The following is an 18553-nucleotide window of genomic DNA, read 5'->3' as shown; positions in this document are numbered from 1 at the left end:
TGTATTCATCAGATAGTCGCCATCCATCCGACCGTGCCACCATCTAGTGATGAATAGGGCGCTACATCCGTTAAGTGGGGATTTGCGGGGTTGAAGCTAATGTCAGACCGGCATATGCTGTGACCCTCAGGCCTTCCAACAACGAAAGGCATTTATACCTCGTCACCAACCCTCCCACTTTCTTCAAAGAGACTTCTGCTTGTCACATCGTATGCTGAGCATTGAATCTTCCACAAAGAACTTACGACGAAATATATCACGCCACCATGTCCGACTTCCCTTCCCTTCAGCCGGCCTTTACCGTTCGGGTGAGTAGTCCTAAGAAGAGAGATTGGTGCGGTGCTGGGAAATTGATTTGCTGATGCTATATGTTATAGGTCGTGATTGATGCTCCTTTGTCAGTCGGTAAGTATTCGAGTGGCTGAGACTATTGCAATAGTTTCTTGACTCAAATTGAACGGCTGCGTGCTTCTCACGAGAACTGAGTTGACTGGTTTCATTTAGGTGATGCGAAGGGAAGCCCTTTGGCTATTGTGGTATGCGTTAGCTAGCTTTTCGTATCTCTCATGCCTTATCGAGCTTCTCTTTTCTTTATTATGAAGTTCTACTTGGAATGAGTGAACAGGAGAAGGTCAACGCGACATTCCGAGCCTTCCCTGCTCTGAGAATTCCTTCACTTAAATTCTATCAGCCCCTGATTGAGAGACATACTGTACTTACCAACTACCTCAATAGCCTATGACAAGCGGAACCGTCAAGAGCGAACCCGGTTTCGAGCCGAAACTCGACGCTGAGCTGTACGTACATCCATCCGCAGGTTCACATACGACCGACTAACCAGAGATAGCCACGGTGTCGGATATGACTATATCCATAATGATGCCAGCGGCGAGGCCATGAGGCTGGACGTACGTTCTCAAGTCAAGTATGTGCGACAATACACAACACCGGATCAACCCTGCTAACATTCAGCAGGAACAACGATGGCACTGTATGCACGATCTTGATTAAGTGCTTTCAAACCGTCTCATAACCCTTCTAGATCCTCGCAATGTACTACAAGGGCACCGTCGCTCTCACAGACGGCGTCAAAGCCATTCTGTCAGGCTCTCCCGATGCAAAGACCACAGGCTTCGGAGACTCATGTGCGTGAATGTCTTTTATCCAGCCCTCGAGAACCTACTAACTGTACCCAGTCACCACCTTCACCTTCGAGGTTCGTCCGGCTCCGGAGCACTAATGTTCGCAATGCTGACAGTTTCATAGACCGGCAACCCAGCCTACAAAGCGCTGGCGAACGGCACTTTCGTCGCCGCGGGCCATTTCGTCAAAGAGCCGAACAGCAAGGAGGTCATTGTCGAGTACAAGGTCAGTCTCGCGCGTGCAGGGTAAGAGGGACGTGCGGGGTTCTGCACTGTTATGACACGGCATGAATCCGTGAATGCTGGAGCGGAGCATAGAGAGGAGTTGATGAGACTATCAGTACGAAAGGTCTCAAAGACATGTTATCTTAAGGAAAACAAGAAAGAATCATTAAGGATGCTGTATGATTTGGGTAAGCAACCAGCGCCAAGCTGTAAGTCTGCACCAGACTCTTACGACTGGCGGAGGGGCTTCGATGTATAGCTCATCGTGATGATTGCTTTACGATCCCTCCTGTGGTCCTCCCTCAGGGAGACACGAGTAAGGTAGGATCCCTCAAGCAGTGTTGAAGGGTGTACCCAAGAGCAGAAGCCCAGACCTCGATTGCAGCCGAAAGACAAAGACCTCCTACCCTCTTCTGGCCCCCCTTCACGGCCTCACTCCAAGAATTCCATATACCAATTGCCCATCCCCCCGTCCCCCACCCATAAGAACAATTTAGAACACCCCGTTTCATTCAAAAGCCCCCACCCTCCCCTACCTATCGCCCTCCCCTCTACCCTCCTCCACCCACACCTCCTCCATCTTCTCACTCATCTCATCGCCCTCGTCGTCTTCCTCCTTCATCTCCTCTCCTTCACCAATCTGCAACTTCCCCAGCTTCAGCGCGTGGTAGCACGACCAGCACGGGAAGCTTAAAACATACGTCCGCGTCTTCCGCGCCGTGCACTCGGAGTAGTGGAAGATCTTGCCTTGGCGGCAGCGGCGGATCCAGTCGTCGGCCCGCTCGGCCGGGGTGCGGCAGCCGCAGGTGAAGAGGAGCAGGCGGGCGAGGCACATTGTGGATGCGGTTTGGGGGAAAAGAGATTGAGGAGGGGGGCGCGGTTGAGCGAACGTGGGGTGTGGTTTGTGGTGGGTGTGATGTTCTTGGTTTCTTGGTTCTTTTGGTGTAGTGAGGATTTGAGGGCTCGAGGTTGTGGAGGTTATTGGTAGCGAGTGTTGTTGGTTGTTGGGTGTGGAGGTGGTGAGTCGTCCATCGGGTGGGTGTCGTGGTTGTTTTCTTATAGTGAGAAGCGTTCGCTGGCGTCGCCAGGCGAGAGGCGGTTGGTCGCGTGGCTAGGGAAGAGTGGACTGATGCGCTTCAGGGCCCAATCACAGAGTGGGCCTGAAGCAGTGAACTCTATTCCGCCGCTACAAAAGGCTTGTTGACGTTATAGTAGGCCTGGTAAACAACAGCCTTCGAGAAATGTGATAGAAAACGCAAAGCTCATCTGGACCGCGGTTTGTATAGCTAGAACAATGGTGCACGGTCCTTTCTTTTTTCCATTCCCTTTCTTCACCTTATCGACATGTCTCACAAGACCAATATGACTAGAGAAAGAGCTGGCTAAAGGGCCTCGTTGTCTATTCCCACGTCTAGACGCCGACGTGTTCTTCCGAATAGCATCGATAAAAGAGCCCTTCGTGCGTCTAGCTCCCCCAACAACAGTAGAACAGTCCAACTCTTCCACTCGTAGAACCTACCTCGCAAGAAGCTCTACCTACGGTCCCCATTATCAACTGCTCCATTACAGTAAACGAACAACCCCTTTTGTCTCCACATCGAGAACTCACCACTTCCAGACCTATCTATCTACCAGACTACCACCAGAATGTGCAAACTCCTCACCCAAATCTACGCCTGTGGCTGCACGAGCGAAATTTGCACGACCCCTTGCGACATCGCGCAAATCACTAGCATCTTCTGCAAGCGCCCTTTCGAGCACAGTCTGCCCATCTCTAGCTACCCCTGCAAGAAATGTCTGGGGCAGCCGCAGTGGAAGAAGTTGAGGGGGCGAATGTGGCAAGCGTACAATGAGAGCCAGTCTTGGGCGTATAGGAGGCCGTTGGAGTGGGTTATGAAATTTCAGGGAGTGGAGGTTGTGTCCGACGAGGAGGAAGAGGAAAGGGAGGAGGATAACGGAGGGGAAGAGGAAGAGATCAAGGAAGGAGGACCCGGAGAGTTGAAAGTGGTCAACTGAATGAGGCAGAGCGTAGCGAGCCTTTTGGATTTGGAGGGCGTTGGAGAGCCGGGTATCTGATGCATGAGTGCACGCTGGAGCGAGGGTACGATAGTCGGGAGCTAGGAGAGTGATCATCACTCACTGATGTACACCATAGAGATTGCAAGACGAACATCAGAGACTCTATCCAAGAACTTTGAGTATGCACCACGCCATGCTGAGTGCTGAGTTACGAACCCTGTTTTGTCCTTCATATCTACGTGCTGACCATGGTTTAATCCGTATCCATCTTACCCTCGTCACCTTTCGCTTTTTCTTCCAGAACCGTGCTCTTTACGCCCTCCAAGAATGCTTCCACAGCCTCACCAGCTCCAAGCGGCATACCTCCGTGCTTGATGTATCCTCCATTTGCTACTTTGATCTTCAAGGCTTCGCTTACGGTAGGCAAGCCGCCATCGCGGAGCGCCACAGTCACACTACCTAGGCTTTGATGTAGCTGCGGAGAGCGTAGAACACGCTTAAGAATGCCTTTCTTCTGATCGATGCTCAAAGCCTGGATCGCAGCTTGCGCGGTGTCGGACGTAGGGTCTACTTCTTCAAGATCGTCGATCTCCTGAGCGAGTAGGAGTAGCATCGGCGGTAGGTGTGAGCAAAGACGATCGATGAAGGCAGGGTCGGCTTGGTCTATGACAGGGATAGTTGTTGTCGATGGTAATAGGTCGGGCAGCGTTGTGAATGGCTTTCCTTGCTGCTGCTGGGAGCCACTCGCGCCAGCTCCGCCTTTCAGCGAATTGAGAAAGTTCTGAACGATGGCAGAGGCATCGTTGGCTCCAGCACCTGAAGAATCACTGCCATCCATTAGCCAGTGTTTTCCTCAGATGTAAGAAACGCAAGAAATGATCAGATGCTGCGAAGAAAGCCGTAGAGCAGGTGCTTCGTTGATGTATTTATGTATACACTTTTTGGATGACATGTCCAGGGGGGTGGTCGGTAGTGCTAGTCCACTATGAACGCCTCACCAATGTCTACTATCTCCATCTAGCGCCATTCGTATACCCGCGGATAAGTCGACACCGCCACGTCGTCGCAACGATTCGAAATGGGCACCTACGCTCGACCGCCATCAGCACCACCTTCTCTAGACTCTTCGCCTTCTTCTCGGACATCGCCACCAGTAGCTCCAGGGCCAGCTCCACCGCTTCCTTGTCGGTGGTGCGATTGGCCTTGATCAGTACCTTCCACGTCCTCCATGGTCTCGTCATCGTCGTCCGGTCGGCCTGGACCCTGCCGATTCTGGAGTTCTCGCAGTTCTTCTTGAACGTCAACCTCCTCGCCGCTCAGCAGCATATCTACTACCTGGCCCAATTTCTGGTCACGCTCGCTGAACCAGCTCGGATCGCCATTGGGGTGTTGGGGTTTGGATTGTAGCCAGAAGAGGTGTCGTTGGGAGCTTGACGAGAACTTCAGGACGAAAATACGGCCGTTTGTTGGGGACTTGAGGTTATCCGAATCTGCGCCGCCATCCGGACCAGTGTATGGTAGGAACGATCCATCACCGGGGATCATGAGAAGGTCAAGCTCGGGATCAGAAGCAGACGCTGACCGCGGCCGCCAGCAGAAGTGAACAAGTTCTGTAATGCGTGAGCGAAGTCATAGCCGTCGTGTTAGCTGACATACCATCGCCGATGTAAAGGTATATGAAGCCGGGGGTGTCGTCGGGCTTGATTCTTGGAGGGGTGCCAGGCTACAAGTTGTTAGTAGAGGCTCCGAAACATCGTGATGACGAGTCGTACAGTTAGATCACACTTCCCGGCCTTGAACGTGATAAGAGGCTGGATCGACATGTTGCAGTGCGAGAAATGGTTGTTGTTGTGGTGGTTGAAGTGAGTTCCTAGGCGGAGCTTCGATGTGAACGGCGGCAGCTGCACTAAATTGTCTTGGCACTGTCCTGGGTCACGTGTCAGGATCCGTTGAACATAAAGTGGCAGTCTATTTTAATGACGTCTGAGGCGGTGCAGAAAGCTACCAGAGTTCTCAATTCTATCGTTTTCCCGTCTTTAATAATGTATCAGAGAATCCTAAGCGGTGCTATGCAAGTATGTAGAAGTCTAGAACGAGCGCATATCTCAAGTATTTTAAGGGAAGTTCAAAATAGAATCTCAAATTCGTGGATTGACGCTTTTTGTTTAAGGGAGCCTGCGTGTGTGATGTAACGTCTTGATTCCCTAAACACTAATTGAGGTTCTAGGATTCGTGGGTCCAGCAAAAGACACTTGAACAGAGAGGTACCATCATTAAGGTATGTAGATATACCCGTAAGTTCCAATCATTGCTACTACACGAAGATGTAAAATCAAACCAGCAAGCACGCCAAACGCAGACCAAAGGGGTATCACTCATTCTAAACAAATAGGAATGGCTAAGGTGTTTTGCACTCAGACCCGCCAGAAAACGGACAGGACCACTGTAGTCTCTCATTTTTTTCCTTTGCCTCGTTTCGCTCGGCCTTTCAACTTGCTTACACCATCATCGATGGTACCTCCAACATTGTTCGCGGCTTTACCAGCTCGTTGCTGTACGTCATGTTTCTCCATCTCCTCTTGAACGTCGTCCATAACGTCAGCTCCAAGAGAGGTGCCGTGGGCCCAATCGAGAACACCAACTGGGGCGAAGTTGCCTTTCCCTTGGCTCATCATATGCGCATCCGTTCTTCGTGCCATACCCCGTAACATGATCGTCGAGGGGAGGACGTTATAGCCCGAGTGTGTGAAGACTTCTTCGAGAGAGAAGATGGAGAGGAGAAGTATGTAGGCCATGATGTGGAAGCGGAATATGACCGCTGGGAGGTAAATGGGAAGGAATTTGTGCAGGAGGTAGCAAACGGGATGATCGTAGGCGGCAGTGAAGGAGAATGGCGTCCGAATACTATGGCACCAGGTCTGGTGCCAGTAGGTCAGACGAGTGTTGGAAGGAGAGTGGAGGAGCTTCGTGTGGATGTAGTATTGGAGGACCTGGACAGTGTTAGCTCAAGTTCTCAATTCTAGGTCACTTCCTCGATAGAGCACTAGTAACTTACATTTCGTAATACCAATCCCTCGCTAATGTTCTTTACCATCGTCCAGGGGCTTGGAAGGTGGTTCATGCTCCAAGAGCCACCTTTGATCGCAAGTACGCTGCGTAGCCGTAGGACGTCTGTCACCAGGAACTCAATAGCAGCCTGGATCGTGACACCCAGTAAGATGTTGAAGCAACTCCATGCCACCACTTTTGAAAGCTTCTTTCGGCCCACACGTCCAGGAAGCGCGTACTGGCCTTGCGCTTTCAGTTCCACGGCTAGACTTGGAACGGAGAGATCGAATAGAAGGAACAGGGCAGCTGGTAGTATGTATAGAAGTAGCCGAATGACCAGCGGAGCAAAGAACTCAATCTGCAGAGGCGCATAGGTCATGGCAATTGTGGTCCATGTTATGCTGAAGAAAACCAGATTCAACGATGTCGACCAGCTCGAAAGCATTGGGATGGCGAAGATTGACGCGATGGGGAGGGACAGAGTCGATAGTAATGCGCCCATGGTGAGTTTGGCTATTCGAGACCACTGTAAGAGGAGCTACAGAATGAGATTGAGAAGTTGAGGGAGTTGGTCGCGTTATGGTGATAGCGGGCTCACCCGATGACGTCGATAGCCAGTACTAGGGTGGTTGCAGGGATATTCCTCCCAACCGCGAGCCTGGAGCTGGACGTGGGGTAGACGGGACGAGCACTACTGGCTAGGTGCTTCCAAAGTCCATGGGTAGGGAACCAGATGTGTTCAGTCAATTGTACGCTTCTTTGCCGCTGTCTGGGGTGGCCTTGCGAGGTGGTACGAAGTGTCTTGAAGAGACGTTCGAGGCCGTGGACCACCCATTGCTGTGCTCTAAATACTCTCAGGAGTGCTCGGCCATTCACGTTACTACCCCGAATTGCCGTGATACGTGAGCTACAGTTTTGGCGATGAACTTTCGGAAGCTGGTGAATGCCTAGACGTTTACCAGAAGCCTTTAAAGGCAGTTTTCTACTTTTCGTCGAGTGTTGCACTCTTCGTACTGTCGTAGTATTTTATCCCCATCTCATACAGGCTTCAACAATTATGTCAGGGTGCTACAGACGTCGGCAGGATTGGGAAAAAAAAATCGGGGTGAGGCACCTTGTGAGACAGTTACTGCATCTGCTGAGGGCAAATTCGATGAGTATGCGGAGTCGGGATACTTCTCTGGCGGGCTACCTCAGACCGACGATCAACAGTGAAGCTTCGCATGCCAGGTTCACTCCCCCTGAGTATGGCATGCCCATATGTAAGGTATTACATGTATTCTCGTCGGATCCAGCAGCGCTCTTAGCTGTTTGGTGCCCAGGAAGTACGTGATTCGCATTGAAATTGATGATTCGCCCCGACTCGGGGCCAACCGGACTCGGTCCGACACCGTGACGGTCATATCTCCGGCAGCATTTCTAGCGATTGTTTCTAGCGATTGTTTCTTTGAGTGTACTGTTCTTGCCAAAAGCAATCGCGACTGGAAGACTTGGCATGAGGTTGTGGCGGTTCAGTGCTGGTCTGGCACATTTCGCAACGCAACAACGGCATTCAACATTCAACACTAAAGCCGTGGCAGCTGTAGGCCCCTGGCAGTGTAGGGACTCAAGCTCCACCCGCTAGGTTCGCGTCGCGGAACGGTCCTTGGGTCATCACTCGCTACTCAGGGGTGCGTCGTGAGCTGACGGTCGGAGTGGTGCCGTGGAGATCAAGTGCATTAAGATAGCGGGCGACTGCAGGACGGTATTCGAGTTGGGCGCACCGCAAGAAGAGAAGCGGTGCGGCGTGTGCAATGGGACTTGCTCACACAGGGACTGTGTCTGGATATCAAATAGCTCCCTGTGCGGTGATTGGGACGGCGCCTTGGCAGCGCTGGAGCAAGCCCCTGGCCCGCTCGTGTGGTGCCGAAAGCGCAACCTCAAGGGCCTCCTGATAGAACTGGCCGCCCTGCCTGGGGAACGTCCCTGTCGCAAGAGTCTCGCACCCTCTGTCTCCGCCCTCTCCTCTTCACCACCTCCATGTGCCCGTCTGCGCGCCGCCGACCTCGTCCTGACCGCTGCTGCCTCGGCGTCTCCTGAAAGCTGCAGCTGTCCTGCACTCTCGAGTCTCGACACACCGCGTGCATACCCACCATGCACTGATCTTCAGTCCACGCCCCAGCAGCCACCCCGCGACCTCCTGCTTTAGCCTACGCTCGTCGTGTCTGCACGTCGATAGCCACCATCCTTTTCGAGCATCCCACCGGCCTGGCCACCATGGAGGTTGAGCCGCCGGTTCCAGTTGTGCCTGCAGATGCCTTGACCGCGTCGCCTCGTGCACGCCGCCGCCGCTCCTTGCCCTCTGCCACCGATGGCCCGTCCAAAAAGCGCTCTCCGAACCATGTGCGGCCCCAGCCTGCCTCGCCCGAGGTCATATCCTCCCTCATCGACTCCCTGTCTGCCATCTCCCTTCCGGCCCACACCCACTTCGAGAACTTCCCCTCCGTCCATGGCGGTAGCGTCTCGACTCCCGCAAGTCCCTTCCAGACACACTTCAACGGCGACCCACTGGCCTACAATGGAGCCACGGGAATCGACCCTGCGGCTAATCGCCATCCGAGAGATAATGACCTCCTCTACCCTGACGATGCTGCCGAACCTCCTGTAGTACGAACCTCGAAACCTCCCTCGGGCCTATCACCATTGACCGCCCCGAAGCCTGCAAAGAAAGAGAAGGAACACTCGCTGAAGAACTACATGCGTGCAGGTTGCGAGAGCACGACGTCTCTGCAATCCGTGAAGTCAATTAGATCTGTCAGTAGTATTGGGAATATAAGCATTGAAGCTGGGATACCGCGCCACTCTACTGCTAGTCGAACTTCGTCTGATAGCAAGCGGAGCGCTCGGGGGACTAGAGGCTTGATGTATATGAGTTCTAGGGAGAAGCTGAAGGGGAAGGACACCGATCGAAAGCGACAGTCAGCCCCTCTTAGTATTAACGCTAGCGGCTCGTACGGATCTGATCTGCTGTCTGCGCCGAAGGCAGGCATCATGCCACCGAGTCCAAAACACATTCCGACTGAAGAGCCGATTGATGAAGAGCCAGTGGTCGCAGAGTCGTCCAGATCCGCAGAACGGTACAACCAGAGAGGAGCCAGCCCACTGCGCCATGGAGTTGCATCTAGGAGCAGCGATGAACACGATAGCCCTACTAGACGTGGACTGATCCCAGAGCGCCAATCGTCGCTGCGACACCACGAAAGCCCATCGCGCAAAGGCAAGCGGGGCCATACCCGTCGCGGCAAGAGCCACGACTCGTCTAAGACCAAGACTGTGTTAGAGGAGGACGAAGTCGAAATGAACCCCGAGGACAAGATCCTTAAGGAGCTTGAAGCTGAAGAAAATGAAGTGGCCCGAAGGATCAAGGAGTTGAAGGAGCGAAAGCAGATGCGGGAAAAGTCTGCCGGCAAAATGCCCGTGGGCATGGCTGCAGGGGACTCTCGAAGCGTCTCGCGAGTTTCACCAATTACGAGCCCACCGCTGTCCCCAGCCTCAACTGTGTCAAGCGTGTCAGAAATACGTGCACAGGACCAAAAAGCCGCCAAAGCGCATAAAGTGTTGGGCATTTCCTCGTCACCAATCCCCCCTCCCAGGAGGACGTCAAGGATTCCCAACTTGGCTGAGCAGCGCGAACTGCTCAAGCAATTGGGAGAACAGAGCGATGCAGAGGAGAATACACCCCTCCCAATAAACTACCAATTGGCTTTGCAGGCCCTGGAGCGGCCGTCTTCACCCCCAGCAAGCGCTACCTCATCGAGCAAAGGCAGCAAACCCAACAGTGTCGGCACCCCAGTTCGGTCCAAATCGGTTGCCGTGGGTGGGCGCTCTGCGGCATCAAGAAAGAAAACCCACTCAATGATCATGGGCGCAGCTACGCAGCCTAGAGTTACCTCTTCTGAGTTCCCACCATTAAGCACTACATCGAGCCAGAGCACCAGCGAGGACTACTTTTCCACCGTCGGAAGTCGCCACCTATCCTTAAATCTGTCACCTTCGTCCGCGCCAACTAATGGGTCAAAGAAGAAGCGCTGGTCTCATCCCGATATACCTCTGAAAGCAGAACAGATGCACAACGCGGAAGTAGAACGCGGCGCTGTGAAACCCCCTCCGCGTCCTGTTATCGAAGAGAGACCGTCAAGTGTAGACTCGGTCGACCTTGCCGTAGAAGCCTACCTCGACTCCCCACGTCTGTCGCAAAAGGTTCGCCATCCCCAGACTGGCCGGGTAATTTGCTTTTCCGAAGTTGGTGACCCCCGTGGATTTGCTGTCTTCTGTTGTGTTGGCATGGGTTTGACGAGATATGTTATGTCGTTCTACGACGAGCTGGCACTAACGTTGAAGTTGAGGTTGATAACAGCAGATCGGCCCGGGGTCGGTGAGAGTCAGTCTGACTCGAATGGGACACCGTTGAGCTGGCCAGGTAAGATATACCCCACAAAGTTGTCGATATACCACGCTAACATATAGAAAGATGATGTCCTAGTCATTTGCCAAGCGCTGGGCATTACCAAGTTTTCTCTTCTTGCTCATTCGGCTGGCGCGGTGTATGCCCTTGCCGCTGCGCTCCGGATGCCTCAGCAAATCCGCGGTAGAGTACATCTGTTGGCTCCCTGGATTCCACCATCCCAAATGGCTCCAATTGGAGTTCATCAAGACGCACCACCCGGCGGCCAGCTTCCTAAATCCCAGCGCTTCCTCAGGACCCTACCGCCATCGCTTTTGAAGATTGCGAATTCATCCTTCCTAAGCACAACCAGTGCCAGCATTACGCGCAACGTACCAAAAACCCCTAACAAGAAAACGCGCAAGTCTACGCACGCCCCGGTGCAACAAGCCCCCGTCAAAGACACCCGTAGAGAGTCCATAATGCTCATGGACCAGGTCTTGCCCACTGGCAGTGCCCTGTCTCTGGCTGCCAACAACCCAACAGATCCCCACCACGAGACTGCTGTGCACATGAAAAAAGTCTTGAGTATTGCGGAACGGGAACGACGCAACGCCTTCGACGAGCGTCTCACCTTCGCTATCTGGGACCGTGCCACCTCTAATGCCAACCCAGCTACCGATCTGATGGTATGCCTCGAGACGCGGCAGACGATTGGGTTTAGATACGAAGATATAACCCGCGGCGTCGTCATCCACCACGGCAGCAAGGACTCGCGCGTGCCTGTCGACAACGTGCGCTGGCTCAGCCGTCTCATGCGCAGATGCGAGGTCCGCATCATCGATGGCGAGCAGCATGGTCTCATGGCCAGTGCTGTTGTTATGGGCAATGTTCTCACTGAAGTCGCGAAAGAGTGGGAAGACTGGACCGCTGTGGTGCAGGCCGGTGGCAAGAACGCCGACAAGCGTGGCTCGCACTAGCCTTTCTTCGATCATTGCATTATACCTCTACGCCTCTTTTAATCCTGCGGACGTTTGTACGGAACTTATGAAGCATTTGCGGAAACGGACAGGAGAGACATTCGACACGGTCCATTATACGACCTTGTTCTCAAGACCTTCACGCTATATCACGAGCTCCCTGATTCCCGGACTTTATCCTGATTCCCGCCGACTTTAATCCCCCCCTTTTCTTATGTGTTTAATCTCTTATGTATACTAATTAAATTTCTCTTCTCTTTTCTTCTTCTTTTTCTTCTTCTTTTTTTCTTTACCTCTTTTCTTTTCAACGCGGAGTCAGTGAGCGGATACCCTTTTGTGAATTTGGGGTCACTGGGCGTGGCACTTTTGTGGGGGACTTAATGGCCAATATGCCGTCCTTGCTCGGTGGAGGCGTACTAGGAGGCGTACTAGGAGGCGTACTAGGAGGCGGACTAGATGGTCCGATGTATGAACTGTAATAGATGTCTTCAGACAAAAGACGAGATTCGAGCGTCTTCCTTGTGATACGGCTCTAAGACTCATGCGTGAAATGATGACGAGTCCCTAGATTCAATGCCAGCTTGCAAGCGGTGGGCTCACGCAGCGCCCCATCATCAATTAACTACCATATACATAATCCCTACCCGGAACCGACCAGGCCAAGCCCAGCAGCAGTCCAACACATAGCAGCCCAAAGATCAGAACTTTTCAGCGACATCCCCCGCTGTAGATATCGTGTGCCGCCTCCGCCGTATTCCAACCCCGGGCCTGCGCCTCACGCATACGTCTCCCAGTACTCCGCAAACGCCGCCACATCATCCACATTGATCAAGTCGGCCCCCTCCTCCCACAACAGCCGCCACACGGCGTTCCGGTCGCCCACGGGGAAGCCCGGCTGGTCCCAGTACCGCACCGCGATGCCCTTGGCATGCGCGGTGCTGATCTGCGCCCGCAACAGCGCGAGCTGCGTGTCGTTCAGCGTGCCGCCCTTGACGCTGCCGAACTGCGCGGCGAAGTCTGTGCTGGCGATCGGGCTGTCCGCGGCCGTGATGTTGCTGAACGTGGTGGCGAGGAGCGGCAGCGGGGCGTCGTAGAAGGCGAAGCGCGGGTTTTGCGGGGTCGGGTGCGCGGCCTGGATGAGGTCGAGGGGCGTGTTGCCGGTGCCGATGACGGTGACGGGGCCTGTGGTGGTGGGGGTGCCGTCGTAGGTGGTTAGGTAGCCGGCGTCGCGCAGCGGGGAGAGGGCGGAGAGGACGGCGGGCCAGGTCGAGGGGCCGGCGGTTTTGAGGTCGATGAAGAGGTAGAGGGTTTGGCCGCTGGAGGTGTCGAAGACGCCGCTGGAAAGGGGGTCAGTGGGGGGGAGGTGAGGGGAGAGGGGATGGGGGGGTTACTTCTTGGTTGGGGAGGGGGAGAATTTTGTCACCGGGTTTTGGCGGTGCAGGGTGTCGAGGATGGGTTGGATGTAGAGGGAGTCGAGGGTGCGGGCGTCAGTTAGGGCGCTCTCTTCGTGGCCGACCTAGGGGAGTGTGAGTGCTTAAGCTTGTGAAGGTTGCCGATAGTTGATATAGCGTATGTCGAGAACATCATGTGATGAAAGCAACGAGAGAATGAAATGATACATGATACATGATTTAACATCGACGTAGGGGTAAATCAATGAGTCTCAAGGATGATTATTGAAATTCCTTTGTTATATGGTGCGAAATCAGATTGAAAGCATGCAATCTAGAGGCGTTCTGAAGCAAGATGAGGTTGAGTGAGGAAATAAACATACAAACAGGGTGCCGTTGATCAGCCAAACATCCCCCTCAGTCGAAATACCACCATACGACAACGCGGAATAGAAGGGCACATCTCTCCAGTAGTCGTTGTGCGAATGGAAGGGTTTCTTTATTTTCATTTGTAAATTGAACTTCCGGTAATATTTGCACGACAACATACGGGAATAATACCCCTGGTAAGGTCTGTCGGGTATGTGTACAATTTGGAGCCGTCCGTATTCTTTAAGATGTTCTGCAACGACTTCGACACATCTGGGATAGGAGTCGCAAACGTGGTAGCCCGCAAAGCGAGTAAATACGAGAAGAGGGTAAACAACTTCATGATGCAACGAAAGGCGGAAGAGCGCGGGATGACGGGAAGGAGGGCGGAGTGACTAAAGCACGCGCGACGATGAACGAATTGATGCAGCGAGCTCGGAGAACAATAACTAAAGACGGACTCAAGGTTTATATATTTCCTTGGATGTGCAGATGACGGTGATGGGTGATGGGTAGGATAGCGGACATGTCGTGAGGGAAGACCGCAGAGCTCGGGACTTTTCCGATCCAATCATCTGCAGCACGCCCTCTTGCCGCGAGGCTTGATTCCTCCCCCATCACAGCGGAGCCGTGCACGAGAGCGGAAGGTGGTGGGAGCAGTAATGCATCTTATTGTTGCACCAAAGGTCGGAGATTTAGTATGGCCGTCTCGTGTAGCAAGCGACGACACCGCAAGGTCCCCAATCACGAAATATTTGTCGAATACACTTACCTTACCGTCGCAACGCCTTTGGGTTGAAATGAGCTCCTACTGCTTCGAGAGCGGAATGGCCTCATTGGCTCGAAATGTCTTGATGAGTTATTGCAATTGTATACATTCGATCATCACATATTCAAATCTAATCCCATTTATGGACCTACACCTTCATGTTCCCCCACACAAAGATACTATTAGAAGATTATTCCGATGCCATCGAGCCAATCATGGAGAGAGCAAATCAAGCAAAACGAGAAATGACTACCACTTTCTAATTCTTTCGTAGAGAGTTCCCACGGTTAATCCTTATCAAAAGCTACAGTCTCTTTACTCAATGATACGGATTGATGGGCAAAGACTGGTATTAGTTCCCGCAGGCGTCACTAAACCAGGCCCAAGGGCCCTATCAGCGAAGCGAAAGTAAGCCACTTCAGCCCAGGGTGTTGTAGCATCCCTATGGGGAATCGTAGCGGAATTCCAAGGCTCCAGGAGAGTAAGCAGCCGACATGATTCACCAATTGGTATAGATATACTCTCGTATAGATCTCAACTATTCCTATCATTATTGTAACTGTTCTACGCCCGGATGGAGTCTGCCAACGAGGTCCGAGCGGCCCCTCAGGCGACGAGGCTCATCCTCCTCATAACCTCCGCTGCTATCATCTTCGCTATTCTTCAGCGACTCCTGAGCAAAAGCAGCCATGACTCCCGCGAACCGCCAGTTCTACGACCCAGAGTCCCCATCATTGGGCATATGTTTGGTCTGGCATACCATGGGGCCAGTTACTTCTCGACTGTTAGGTTCGTTCTTCTGGATCTTCCTACATAAGCAACCACAATGCCATCAACATCCGATCAATCAATCATGGAGAAGAGAGCCATTTCACTAACATATTTCCAGCAAGCGTTGTCCCCACCCCATCTTCTCCCTCCCTATGGGACCCTCCCAAACCTACGTCGTTACCTCCCCCGCGCTCGCCAGCCAGGTCCAACGCGGCTCCAAAGCCCTCTCCTTCAACAAACTAATCGTAGAGATAACCGGACGCATGGTCAGCTTCAATTCCGCCTCCATGTCCATCCTCCGCGGCAGCGACCGCACCCAATCCGAATCCCCCTTCATGCAAGGCGTCCACGAAATCATATACGCCGCCCTCACACCCGCCGAGATCAAAGACATGAGCCTCGACGTGCTCGCGCAGCTGACCCAGCGGCTAAACAAAGTCACAGACGGTGAAGAGGGGGACTTGTTCCTATGGGTACGGAAGCAATTCACGGTTGCGACGACCCACGCGCTTTACGGGCCCGAGAACCCCCTCGCGCTCGATCCCTCACTCGAGGTCCCGTTTTGGGAATTCGAAGCCGGGATAATAAGCCTAATCGTCGGCATCTTCCCGAGCATAACAGCACGCAAAGCGTACGTCGGCCGCGAGCGCATGGTCGAGGCACTGATCGAATACGTGCAGCAAGAGCGGTACAAGCAGGCCTCGAAACTGATCCAAGGGCGCGCGCGGTTCCATCTTGAGAACGGGCTCTCGATCCCCGAGTACGCGCGCTCGGAGGTAGGCATGCTTTTCGGCGGCCTGGTCAACGCGGGGGTTACTACGTTTTGGATCCTGAATAATATCTTTTCGCGGCCAGACTTGCTCGCTGAGCTGCGCGCTGAGATTGACGCCAACGCGCTCACCACTTCAAGTGGCCTGGATGGGGACCACACACGCGCGATCACTTATTCGCAGTTGAAGGCATCCTGTCCCCTGCTCAACTCCGTCTACCGCGAGTCCCTCCGCCTCGCGGCACCCATGTCCGGCTCCCGCCTCGTCGTCGCGGATACTATAGTTGGCGACCAGTACCTCCTTCGTGCAGGGAACGTAGTGCAGATCGCGGGCGGAGTGATGCACTACGACGAGAGCATCTGGGGCTCTGACGCCGCGTCGTTCAACGCGCGGCGGTTCGTTGGGTCGGTACACGGCGTGCGCAGTGAGGGAGAGGGAGAGAAGCAGGTGCATCCTGCGGCGTTTCGTGCGTTTGGAGGTGGCAGTGTGTACTGTCCCGGTCGCCATTTTGCGCATGTGGAGATTATGTCAATGGTTGCGGGGGTGGTGTGTGCGTTTGATATGGATCCGCCGAAGGGGAAGGAGGCGATCCAGTTCGATCCGCCGATGGATGTGGAGAGGATGCCTCTTGGGGTTGTGAAGCCGTTGGAGGAGGTGAGGGTGAGGATGAGGAGGAGAACGGGGTGGGAGGGTGTGGGGTTAGAATTGAAGCTGTAGCTGTATGTATATAGTAGAAGATTTAGTTGTAATAGTTAGGTGATGCATAGGCTGAGGTGGTGAATACCCGTTCATATGTAGCAACATTCGATATTGGTCTTTAGTAGTGGAGTAAACGTGTACGAAATGGGGACCAATCAGTGTGTGAACATCTAATATTGGGGCTATTTGTGTACGATCTTATACACAGTGTGCTTTGGAGCTCTCATGTCTGCCTGGGAGGTCAAACAGGAGCTTTTGTTCGAACTTCTTGCTAGTGTGAGGTACTTGCGGGACATCCTTAACTCCTTGACTAAGATAGCAAAATACAACAGCCTAAGGTCTGATTCATGGTCTGTGTGAACTTATTTTGGCGACACACGTTGAATCAAGCTGAATCTTGAAACAACTTTGTTGCCTTGGAAGGTGCCTCGGCTAGACCATTCGATATTATATAAACGTGCCAAAATCCATTATTTTGATCGTATAACGCGTTCGATTCGCAATTGGTCTCAAATTGTACAGTGTAAGCCCTCTTGTCACCCCCAAACACCCCCAATCAAACATCAACCCTATCCATCCACTCATCCACTCATCCACCCACCCGCTCACCCGCTCACCCACCCACCATATCCCCTCCCCTCCTCAATATGCCCAATTCGAACAACGCTCTACGCCAAAAACGTAGCCCACAACGAGCTAGCCGCAGTCAACGCAATAACGACCCACCCACCCCTCACAACCGCCTGGTTCGTCATCCCCTTCCCGAAATCCCACACCAAGTGCCTTACGCCATTGAAGCTGTGGTAGAAGAACGGCACCGCGATCGCCAGCTTCGCCGTCACCTTGACAACGACCGGCCACGCCGCTACCGCCGCAACCAACGAGGGCGTCTCGAGGTGCCATCCGAGGGTCGGTGCGGCGAGATAGCTGAGGCCGTAGACGTAGAAGCTGGTAGCGACGATCAAGCCGGTGATACGGGTGAGGCCGGACATGAGCCATGTCATTTGCGGTTTGTAGATAGTCAGGTGGGGCGAGACGGGGCGGTTGAGGCGCTGCTTTGCGAGGATCGAGTTGACGGCTTCTTTCTCAGAGATGGTTGTGGTGGCGGCGAATCTGGAAGAGGCATTAGTTGGGTCGCTCTGGAAGGAATTGGTACATGAAAGGAATGTAGGGGGGTCAAATGGATAATTGAGGGTTGAGAAATCGTATGATTGTATGTACCTTTGCTGCATGAGGCGCCCCGCGGGAGAGAACTTCGTGAGGCCGGCGGGCGACGCAATGCGCCGCAGCGCGAGGTTGAGGGCGCGAGGAGCGGACATGATGGCTGCAATTGCGTGTTCAATGCGGCCGGCGGCGTGGAGAGAGCGGTGGAGATGTCGGAATGGCCGGTGATGTGATGCTCTCTCTGAGATCGCTCTCCCGTCGAGCGTAGCCGAGGACCAATCACCGCTGCGCCGATGTCAGGCCCGTGATCGCTTGGCATTGGACCTCTTCCCGAGAAAGTTTTTCGTCGCAGCTTCGTCTTCTCTTCTCCAATTTACAAGGGAATTTCAAACTCGCCGCCTTCCACCGCAAGGAATGAGGAGGCGGCGATTCTCGCTTTCCTCAGCGGCATTCTGTCGATGAGGACGAGAATGAGGTTCCTAGAGGAGACAACCCGTCGTTAATCGCGCATTACGTCTTATCCAATGATTCGGTGCGTTTCATATTCAGGGTGACATATCGACCTTGAACTATCAGCAAGCTGTTGGGAAGGTGCTTGATGAGACGGGGCGAGAGGAAGCGCGACTCTGGGGAGTCTGCTTTGGAGAGGAGGCCGTAGCATAGCTAGGAGGAGTTGACATCTGGAGTTGAATTTTGAGGTATCGAGATTCTTGATCTATCCGAGGACAATAGCAGGATGGAAAAAGCGGCTTGAGTGCTCTTGTGTGTCTCAAGACGATTGCT

At 53.4% G+C, this 18553-nt stretch overlaps 9 protein-coding genes across 9 annotated transcripts; 4 read left to right on the top strand and 5 right to left on the bottom strand.

Moving 5' to 3' along the window:
* The first annotated feature begins 136 nt into the window (after positions 1-136).
* Positions 137-1838, top strand: BDZ99DRAFT_566265 (uncharacterized protein). The gene is made up of 9 exons (XM_033727567.1): positions 137-308; positions 378-405; positions 505-536; positions 736-797; positions 848-925; positions 976-991; positions 1043-1145; positions 1197-1216; positions 1267-1838. The coding sequence occupies exons 1-9, from the start codon at positions 267-269 to the stop codon at positions 1390-1392; spliced, it is 507 nt and encodes a 168-aa protein (XP_033583402.1). The 5' UTR covers positions 137-266; the 3' UTR covers positions 1393-1838.
* Positions 1839-1899: 61 nt separating this feature from the next.
* BDZ99DRAFT_515025 (uncharacterized protein) lies at positions 1900-2202 on the bottom strand (the record flags this gene model as incomplete). The annotated part of the gene is made up of 1 exon (XM_033724936.1): positions 1900-2202. One exon carries the CDS (start codon positions 2200-2202, stop codon positions 1900-1902), a length of 303 nt encoding a protein of 100 aa, XP_033583401.1.
* Positions 2203-3014: 812 nt separating this feature from the next.
* BDZ99DRAFT_515024 (uncharacterized protein) lies at positions 3015-3383 on the top strand (the record flags this gene model as incomplete). Its single annotated transcript, XM_033724935.1, has 1 exon — positions 3015-3383. The coding sequence occupies one exon, from the start codon at positions 3015-3017 to the stop codon at positions 3381-3383; it is 369 nt and encodes a 122-aa protein (XP_033583400.1).
* Positions 3384-3511: 128 nt separating this feature from the next.
* On the bottom strand, positions 3512-5254 carry BDZ99DRAFT_136042 (uncharacterized protein). Its single transcript, XM_033712644.1, has 4 exons — positions 5159-5254; positions 5043-5109; positions 4477-4996; positions 3512-4213 (listed from the first exon to the last, which is right to left on the bottom strand). Exons 1-4 carry the CDS (start codon positions 5207-5209, stop codon positions 3640-3642), a joined length of 1212 nt encoding a protein of 403 aa, XP_033583399.1. The 5' UTR covers positions 5210-5254; the 3' UTR covers positions 3512-3639.
* A 454-nt stretch (positions 5255-5708) lies between these two features.
* Positions 5709-7156, bottom strand: BDZ99DRAFT_136033 (uncharacterized protein). Its single transcript, XM_033712643.1, has 2 exons — positions 6442-7156; positions 5709-6376 (listed from the first exon to the last, which is right to left on the bottom strand). The coding sequence occupies exons 1-2, from the start codon at positions 6934-6936 to the stop codon at positions 5840-5842; spliced, it is 1032 nt and encodes a 343-aa protein (XP_033583398.1). The 5' UTR covers positions 6937-7156; the 3' UTR covers positions 5709-5839.
* Positions 7157-8690: 1534 nt separating this feature from the next.
* Positions 8691-12019, top strand: BDZ99DRAFT_542951 (alpha/beta-hydrolase; the record flags this gene model as incomplete). The annotated part of the gene is made up of 2 exons (XM_033726769.1): positions 8691-10893; positions 10945-12019. The coding sequence occupies 2 exons, from the start codon at positions 8691-8693 to the stop codon at positions 11835-11837; spliced, it is 3096 nt and encodes a 1031-aa protein (XP_033583397.1). The 3' UTR covers positions 11838-12019.
* Positions 12020-12399: 380 nt separating this feature from the next.
* On the bottom strand, positions 12400-13983 carry BDZ99DRAFT_407226 (uncharacterized protein). Its single transcript, XM_033716474.1, has 4 exons — positions 13779-13983; positions 13612-13725; positions 13229-13353; positions 12400-13174 (listed from the first exon to the last, which is right to left on the bottom strand). The coding sequence occupies exons 1-4, from the start codon at positions 13938-13940 to the stop codon at positions 12613-12615; spliced, it is 963 nt and encodes a 320-aa protein (XP_033583396.1). The 5' UTR covers positions 13941-13983; the 3' UTR covers positions 12400-12612.
* An 897-nt stretch (positions 13984-14880) lies between these two features.
* On the top strand, positions 14881-16663 carry BDZ99DRAFT_494255 (cytochrome P450; the record flags this gene model as incomplete). Its single annotated transcript, XM_033723297.1, has 3 exons — positions 14881-15155; positions 15256-16605; positions 16639-16663. The coding sequence occupies exons 1-3, from the start codon at positions 14941-14943 to the stop codon at positions 16661-16663; spliced, it is 1590 nt and encodes a 529-aa protein (XP_033583395.1). The 5' UTR covers positions 14881-14940.
* Positions 16664-17274: 611 nt separating this feature from the next.
* BDZ99DRAFT_375601 (mitochondrial succinate dehydrogenase cytochrome b560 subunit C) lies at positions 17275-17925 on the bottom strand (the record flags this gene model as incomplete). Its single annotated transcript, XM_033714985.1, has 2 exons — positions 17275-17719; positions 17828-17925. The coding sequence occupies 2 exons, from the start codon at positions 17923-17925 to the stop codon at positions 17275-17277; spliced, it is 543 nt and encodes a 180-aa protein (XP_033583394.1).
* Between the last annotated feature and the right edge of the window lie 628 nt (positions 17926-18553).

This window comes from Mytilinidion resinicola, assembly GCF_010093595.1.
Source record: "Mytilinidion resinicola strain CBS 304.34 unplaced genomic scaffold BDZ99scaffold_2, whole genome shotgun sequence".
NCBI lineage: Eukaryota > Fungi > Ascomycota > Dothideomycetes > Mytilinidiales > Mytilinidiaceae > Mytilinidion > Mytilinidion resinicola.
This window is presented reverse-complemented; position numbering and strand designations above follow the sequence as displayed.

Bases quoted from the DNA above. Each gene is read 5' to 3' on its own strand.
- BDZ99DRAFT_136042 (XM_033712644.1), bottom strand. From the start codon at position 5,209: ATGTCGATCCAGCCTCTTATCACGTTCAAGGCCGGGAAGTGTGATCTA. The intron at 4,997-5,042 runs GTATGTCAGCTA...CACGCATTACAG, and splicing joins ATACCTTTACATCGGCGATG to AACTTGTTCACTTCTGCTGG. The intron at 4,214-4,476 runs GTAGGTGCCCAT...AATGGATGGCAG, and splicing joins GGTGCTGATGGCGGTCGAGC to TGATTCTTCAGGTGCTGGAG.
- BDZ99DRAFT_407226 (XM_033716474.1), bottom strand. From the start codon at position 13,940: ATGAAGTTGTTTACCCTCTTCTCGTATTTACTCGCTTTGCGGGCTACC. The intron at 13,726-13,778 runs GTATGTTGTCGT...ATGAAAATAAAG, and splicing joins TTACCAGGGGTATTATTCCC to AAACCCTTCCATTCGCACAA. The intron at 13,354-13,611 runs GTATGTTTATTT...ACACTCCCCTAG, and splicing joins TGATCAACGGCACCCTGTTT to GTCGGCCACGAAGAGAGCGC.
- BDZ99DRAFT_566265 (XM_033727567.1), top strand. From the start codon at position 267: ATGTCCGACTTCCCTTCCCTTCAGCCGGCCTTTACCGTTCGG. The intron at 406-504 runs GTAAGTATTCGA...GGTTTCATTTAG, and splicing joins TGATGCTCCTTTGTCAGTCG to GTGATGCGAAGGGAAGCCCT. The intron at 1,217-1,266 runs GTTCGTCCGGCT...ACAGTTTCATAG, and splicing joins TCACCACCTTCACCTTCGAG to ACCGGCAACCCAGCCTACAA.
- BDZ99DRAFT_136033 (XM_033712643.1), bottom strand. From the start codon at position 6,936: ATGGGCGCATTACTATCGACTCTGTCCCTCCCCATCGCGTCAATCTTC. The intron at 6,377-6,441 runs GTAAGTTACTAG...AACACTGTCCAG, and splicing joins AGGGATTGGTATTACGAAAT to GTCCTCCAATACTACATCCA.